The sequence below is a fragment of the Bison bison genome, unplaced genomic scaffold, assembly GCF_000754665.1.
Source record: "Bison bison bison isolate TAMUID 2011002044 unplaced genomic scaffold, Bison_UMD1.0 scf7180017864369, whole genome shotgun sequence".
In the NCBI taxonomy this organism is placed as follows: Eukaryota; Metazoa; Chordata; class Mammalia; order Artiodactyla; family Bovidae; genus Bison; species Bison bison.
This window is the reverse complement of record NW_011494941.1, coordinates 3,286,617-3,293,924: the sequence shown is the minus strand read 5'-3', so window position 1 is coordinate 3,293,924 and position 7,308 is coordinate 3,286,617. Positions and strand designations below refer to the sequence as shown.

Below are 7,308 nucleotides of genomic sequence, written 5' to 3'. Positions count from 1 at the left end.
GTTCAAAAGCATCAATTCTTCGGCTCTCAGCCTTCTTCACAGTCCAACTCTCACATCCATACATGACCACAGGAAAAACCATAGCCTTAACTAGATGGACCCTTGTTGGCAAAGTAATGTCTCTGCTTTTGAATATGCTATCTAGGTTGGTCATAACTTTCCTTCCAAGGAGTAAACGTCTTTTAATTTCATGGCTGCAGTCACCATCTGCAGTGATTTTGGAGCCCAGAAAAATAAAGTCTGACACTATTTCCCCATCTATTTCCCATGAACTGATGAGACTGGATGCCATGATCTTCATTTTCTGAATATTGAGCTTTAAGCCAACTTTTTCACTCTCCAACTTTTTCACTTCATCAAGAGGCTTTGGAGTTCCTCTTCACTTTCTGCCATAAGGGTGGTGTCATCTGCATATCTGAGGTTATTGATATTTCTCCCAGCAATCTTGATTCCAGCTTGTGTTTCTTTCAGTCCAGCGTTTCTCATGACGTACTCTGCATATGAGTTAAATAAGCAGGGTGACAATATACAGCCTTGACGTACTCCTTTTCCTATTTGGAACCAGTCTGTTGTTCCATGTCCAGTTCTAACTGTTGCTTCCTGACCTGCATACAGGTTTCTCAAGAGGCAGGTCAGGTGGTCTGGTATCCCCATCTCTTTCAGAATTTTCCACAGTTTGTTGTGATCCACACAGTCAAAGGCTTTGGCATAGTCAATAAAGCAGAAATAGATGTTTTTCTGGAACTGTCTTGCTTTTTCCATGATCCAGCGGATGTTGGCATTTTGATCTCTGGTTCCTCTAACTTTTCTAAAACCAGCTTGAACATCTGGAAGTTCACGGTTCACATATTGCTGAAGCCTGGCTTGGAGAATTTTGAGCATTACTTTACTAGCATGTGAGTTGAGTGCAATTGTGCAGTAGTTTGAGCATTCTTTGGTATTGCCTTTCTTTGGGATTGGAATGAAAACTGACCTTTTCCAATCCTGTGGCCACTGCTGAGTTTTCCAAATGTGCTGGCATATTGAGTGCAGCACTTTCACAGCATCATCTTTAAGGATTTGAAATAGCTCAATTGGAATTCCATCACCTCCACTAGCTTTGTTTGTAGTGATGCTTTCTAAGGCCCACTTGACTTCAGATTCCAGGATGTCTGGCTCTAGGTGAGTGATCATGTCCGGCTCTAGGTGATCACACCTAGATCACACCATTGTGGTTATCTGGGTCATGAAGATCTTTTTTGGTATAGTTCTTCTGTGTATTCTTGCCATCTCTTGTTAATATCTTCTGCTTCTGTAAAGTCCATACCATTTCTGTCCTTTATTGTGCCCATCTGTGTATGAAAAGTTCCCTTGCTGCTACTGCTAAGTCACTTCAGTCATGTCCGACTCTGTGTGACCCCATAGACATCAGCCCACCAGGCTCTCCTGCCCCTGGGATTCTCCAGGCAAGAACACTGGAGTAGGTTGCCATTTCCTTCTCCAATGCCTTAAAGTGAAAAAATGAAAGTGAAGACGCTCAGTCGAGTCCGACTCTTAGCGACCCCATGGACTGCAGCTTACCAGGCTCCTCCCTTGGTATCTCTTATTTTCTTGAAGAGATCTCTAGTCTTTTTCATTTTATTGTTTTCCTCTGTTTCTTTGCATTGATCACTGAGGAAGGCTTTCTTATCTCTCCTTGCTATTCTTTGGAACTCTGCATTCAAATGGGTATATCTTTCCTTTTTTCCTTTGCCTTTAAAGTGAAAGTGAAGTCGCTCATTTGTGTCTGACTCTTTGCGACCCCATGGAAGGTAACCTACCAGGCTCCACAGCCCATGGGATTTTTCAGGCAAGAATACTGGAGTGGGCTGCCATTTCCCTCTCCAGGGGATCTTCCCAACCCAGGGATCGAACCCAGGTCTCCTGCATTGCAGACAGACGCTTTACCGTCTGACCCACTAGGGAAGCCCTTTGCCTTTAGCTTCTCTCTTTTTCTCAGCTATTTGTAAGGCCTCCTCAGACAACCATTTTGCCTTTTTGTATTTCTTTTTCTTGGGGATGGTCTTGATCACTGCCTCCTGTACAATGTTATGAACCTCTGTCCATAGTTTTTCAGGCACTCTGTCTATCAGATACAATCCATTGAATCTGTTTGTCACTTCCACTGTAAAATCGGAAAGGATTTGATTTAGGTCATACCTGAATGGTCTAGTGGTTTTCCCTACTTTCTTCAGTTTAAGTCAGAATTTTGCAATAAGGAGTTCTGAGGCACAGGCAACTCTCAGTCTTGTTTTTACTGACTGTATAGAGCTTCTCCATCTTTGGCTACAAAGAATATAATCAATCTGATTTCATTATTGACCATCTTGTGATATCCATGTGTAGAGTCATCTCTTGTAGTGTTGGAAGAAGGTGTTTGCTATGACCAGTGCATTCTCTTGGCAAAACTCTGTTAGCCTTTTCCCTGCTTCGTTTTGTATGCAAAGACCAAATTTGCCTGTTACTCCAGGTTTCTTGACTTCCTACTTTTGCATTCCAGTCCCCTTTAATGAAAAGGACATCTTTTTTGAGTGTTATTTCTAGAAGTTCTGTTAGGTCTTCACAGAACCGTTCAACTTCAGCTTCTTCAGCATTACTGGTTGGGGCATAGACTGGGATTACTGTGATATTGAATGGTTTGCCTTGGAAATGAACAGAGATAATTCTGTCATTTTTGAGATTGTACCCAAGTACTGCATTTCAGACTCTTTCATTGACTATGGGGGCTACTCCGTTTTCTCTAAGGGATTCTCACATCCCCTTCCCTGCTTCTCTTCCCTTAATGTGCATCACTATCCAAGATTTAGAAGCGGTAAAAGACTAAACTAATTTTTTCCCTCAAATATGTTTTTTTCAAAATCCCTTAAGAATCAAGACTTTCTTCTCTTAAAAAATTTCTATTTTGGTTTTCATTTTTTAAAGTCGTTCATGTACCCGCTTTAAAGAAGCACGTAGTTCTCTGAGGCTAGTATGTGAAGCAGCAGTCTCCCTATCCTGCTTCCAATTTCAAGGGTAACTGCACCTCTATAAAGTGGTTCTTTCAGTATTTCCTACCATGTCCATGTAACATGCTTTTATGGCTATTTCCTAACTTTTCAGTATTGGGTATTATATGTTTCTTTTCTCCCCATGGAGGATGAGAATTACTGGGGTCCAACCCCAGTTGGATCCAGGGATTCCCTCGAGAGGACTGCGTTGGCAAAAAGGATAGAAATAGAGAAAGAGATAAGGAAAAAATTCTGCAGTTAAGAAAATAGAGGAGAGAAGAGAGGCCGATACTCCTTGGTTTACGCAGAAAGCCAATAAAGCCCCAGCACGGGACTTGCTCTGTTCACGTAGGCCGCAGGCGCCCTCTCGAATCGCGGAAGGTGCCCCACCTTAGGCACCTTCTCTAGTGGGTCTTAGAAGCCCAGGGCAGGAAAGTGAACGCAGAGGGCCCCTGCGCCTCAGGGGATCAGCCTGAAAAGGAAAAGGAAAGAGAAAGAACGACATGGGGAGACCAAGCTTCAGTGAGCAAGGCCCACACTTTATTTTCCAAAGTAGCTTTTATACCTTAAGTTGTGCATAGAAGATAATGGGGTGGGGCGGGGGGGTAGAGTCATGCACGGAGAAGGCAATGGCACCCTACTCCACTACTCTTACTTGGAAAATCCACTGGACGGAGGAGCCTGGTAGGCTGCTGTCCATGGGGTTGCTGAGAGTCGGACACGACTGAGCGACTTCACTTTCACTTTTCACTTTCATGCATTGGAGAAGGAAATGGCAACCCATTCCAGTGTTCTTGCCTGGAGAATCCCAGGGACGGGGGAGCCTAGTGGGCTGCCGTCTATGGGGTCGCACAGAGTCGGACATGACTGAAGTGACTCAGCAGCAGAGTCATGCAAGGTCAGCAGTCCTTGATCCTTATCGAAGCCAGGCTTTCTTTCTGCAAACTTATGTACAAAAGCTTTAGGTGATTTACATCATCTTCTGGCCAGGAGGCCTGTTAACATTTTATGACCCTTTCTTCAGAAAACTTATTTGTCTCTAAAGGTGATTATTCTAAAGTCAGGTGCCACCCTCTGAAAGCATTAAAGTTGCATTCCTATAGGGCAAAAGTGTGGTGGGCTATAACAAGAAAAGAATTAACTCAAGGGTCCAAGGTTACAAACATTAAAGCTACTACTTACATTTCTATACACCAACTATATTAATCAATACACTCCCAGGGACACAGTAGGTAAGGGATATGGAAACTTGGAAGCAAGCATTAGCTCAACAAAGAAATCCTGTACTAGTTCTATTCTAACAATTTTAACTCTCTAAGAAGCTCTGCATTGTTAGAATATCTTAAGCTTCCTGTGCCTCTTGTGATTGGGAGGCTGTGAACAATCACATGCGTAGCTGCAGGAGTCCAAACAAACCTGTCAGGCAATCTAGAAAGTCATCAGAGGGGTTTGAATTGAAATAGTCCTATTATGCCCAGGAGACTTATTAACTAGAATTTTAAGTTGATTTTCTTACAGAGAAAGGTGGTCAGGGATAGCCCCCCCGTTAACGTCAGAAGAGTTGGTGAAAGTCGTGAAATAGTGAAACAGACAGATTTTGGTTTTGGGGTAGATGCTCAGGCTGGTCCAGGTGGGGGCGCTCTTGAGCCCTGACTCGCCTTGCCCATCAGGGCGCTCCTGCATGACCTTGTCATGGGTGGGAACTCCCGTGCTGGCTCCCGGCACACTGTCACATCCTGTGCATACACAGGCATGAATATAGCTCTCCCCCTTTTGGTTAGATAAAGATCGATTTTTTAAACACTGTAAACACTAATCACAGCTGAGCCGTTTGTATACTGTGCTTACTTTTCTTTTTCCTGCAGCATTTTTATTTTCCCTGGAGTTAAAAGGTGTCATGATTTTGATTTGCTTACTTGTCTAGGTTATTAGCATCATTTCCACCCCAGACTGTCCCACTTATGTATATCTTCTTTCAGTGTGTTCACATCTTTTTTTTTTTCTCTCTCGAAAAAAATCTGAGTCTTCAGATCTTTTTGATTGGAATATTATTCTCAGGATTGGCTCGAGTTTGACAAGTCGTAGAGATACCTTTAAGAAGCCTTGTTTATCCCCAGTAGAACAGTGGGCAGTCATTGCAGATACAGTTGTTTTTTGCAAATACCTTATTGTATGGATAAATCATGTAAATACGACTATTTACTATGAATTTACATATGTTCTCTTTTACATATTGTATTTAAGATCCCTTTATTGCAGAAATATAGAATGTATTCTTATTTTTCATTGTTTTAATTAATTTATATGTGTGTATATATTTTGTATTGTATTCTTTCTTTATAGGCTCTCAAAATTAGAGAGACCTGTAATTGCCCACCACTTTCTGGACCAGACCCTCGATTACTATTCAAACTCAGCATGAAGAATTTTCTTGAAGCAGAGAAAGAAGACCTAAATATCACTGTTAAACAGAAAATGGATGCTCTTCCCATCCAAAACCAGAAGCAAATACCATTAACATGCATAGTGGACAAAAGAACTGGCAGCTGAATTAAAATTTATGAGACACAGGATACATGAAGAATGCAGCAGTCCTTATCATTTTCATGTTATTTTTTAAAAAATGATGTTTGAAAGGAAAAAAATGGATACTCAGGGTCAAATCATGTATATTACAGGTATTATCTAAATTCTTATACTAGGTATTTATTTTTCATGAAATGTTGATATATTTAATCAATTTAAAAATATCTTTAATGAGGAAAATGCCACAGAATAAATTTGTATTACACTTTTTTTTGAATCTTGATTTTTTTTTAATCCACAAAAGTGAACTAGCAGTTATATTTCTTATTTTCTTTGATGTTTTGTTTCATTACCTTGTGGTAACTCAGATGTTAAGGGAGTTGAATCAGGCTGATACCAGTATGAAGATAATTTAACTGATGAACTCTTTTTAACACAGAATATTGAGCCTGTTGTGTATCCTTGTCATTGGTTCCAGCACTAGATCTACTTTTTCAGTTCTGAAAATAAAACAGACTAAGAAATCATCTTGGTGGTTAGCTATCAAATGCAGGAGTTTGGTTGACTATTAAAGATAGCTGACTATAGGTGGAGGGTTTTCATGCACAGTGAATGATACTGCTGAATGATAATTTGGTAAATATTAAAGAAATGGTGGAGATGGATTTCTTAGCTCACTGTTTTGTTCAGACGTTGTGGTCTCAACTTATTTGAATATCTCCAGATGTTTAATATCACTGATTGCCCTTTAAAAAAATGTTATGTAATGTTTGATACATGGAAAAGGGTATACAAATACCCTATAAATCTATAAATTGATAGAACATTATCAACACATTGAAGCTACTGTGTGAGGAGGAGCTTAACTCATTTACTTCATTATTATAGCTTACTAAACATTCGTCCATAATTAAATACTTCTAGAACGCCACTTCTGTGTCATCTGCCAGCTGTCTGGTGTGAACCTGTGTTCTTTATTGGTCAGTTGGTTCAGTGTTTGAGAAAAAAAGAGCTAGACATGGACCAGAGGGGTGTTAGGATGGGCTGGAACTGGCAGTGTCAGTATCTGTGACCACATCTAACCAAGAAGAGAGATCCTATGGCTGCTTCAGTTCCTCCTCTGGCATCTGAAGTGAATTCCTCTTTTGGCCAAATCTGCCTGGAGCCATTTGTGACCAGGGATTCTGGGACATGTAGTTCCACCTAGGTCAAATTGCTACAGTACAAATCTGCACATGTTCTGTTCCTATACTTGTTTGTTGTATTGTAAACAAGAGACATTCATCATTATTTCTGCTTAGAAAATATCAGAAGAGTTATTTAAGATATCAGAATAGTTTAAAAATAGTTTAACTTGATTATGTCATTGTTTTGTTTTCCATTAAACCATATCTTTTATTTTCAAAGCCATGAGATAACTTAAAATAGTAATGTAATCTTACCTTCTTCTGTTGAAAGAAAGAATTCTTTTAATTTGATAAGTAAGTTGAACCTTGAGCTAAAAATTTTTTTTAAATTATCCAGTACGGTGCCATCTAGTGATAAATAATTTACTTTCTGGTTGAAGATCACTGCTACATTTTACTTCTTGATAAATCAAGAACTTCACTTTTAATCATGCCTAACTCCTTTTATTTTTTTTAAATTCTGTAACAAAAATACATTTAATTTATTTTTTATTTATTTTAATTGGAGGCTAATTACTTTACAATATTGCAGTGGTTTTGCCATACATTAACATGAATCAGCCATGGATGTACATGTGTTCCCCATCCTG

The 7,308-nt window shown here is 39.8% G+C and overlaps 1 protein-coding gene across 3 annotated transcripts in view; it reads left to right on the top strand.

Annotated features, from left to right (window-relative positions):
• The window catches only part of OMA1 (OMA1 zinc metallopeptidase), a 66,075-nt gene extending 59,879 nt beyond the window's left edge, over positions 1 to 6,196 (top strand). For all 3 annotated transcript variants that reach the window (XM_010855871.1, XM_010855873.1, XM_010855872.1), the window contains exon 9: positions 5,349 to 6,196. In XM_010855871.1, coding sequence (XP_010854173.1) covers positions 5,349 to 5,555 — 207 coding nt within the window. In that variant the 3' untranslated portion in view covers positions 5,556 to 6,196. The remainder of the gene's footprint in view (positions 1 to 5,348) is intronic.
• Positions 6,197 to 7,308: the final 1,112 nt, after the last annotated feature.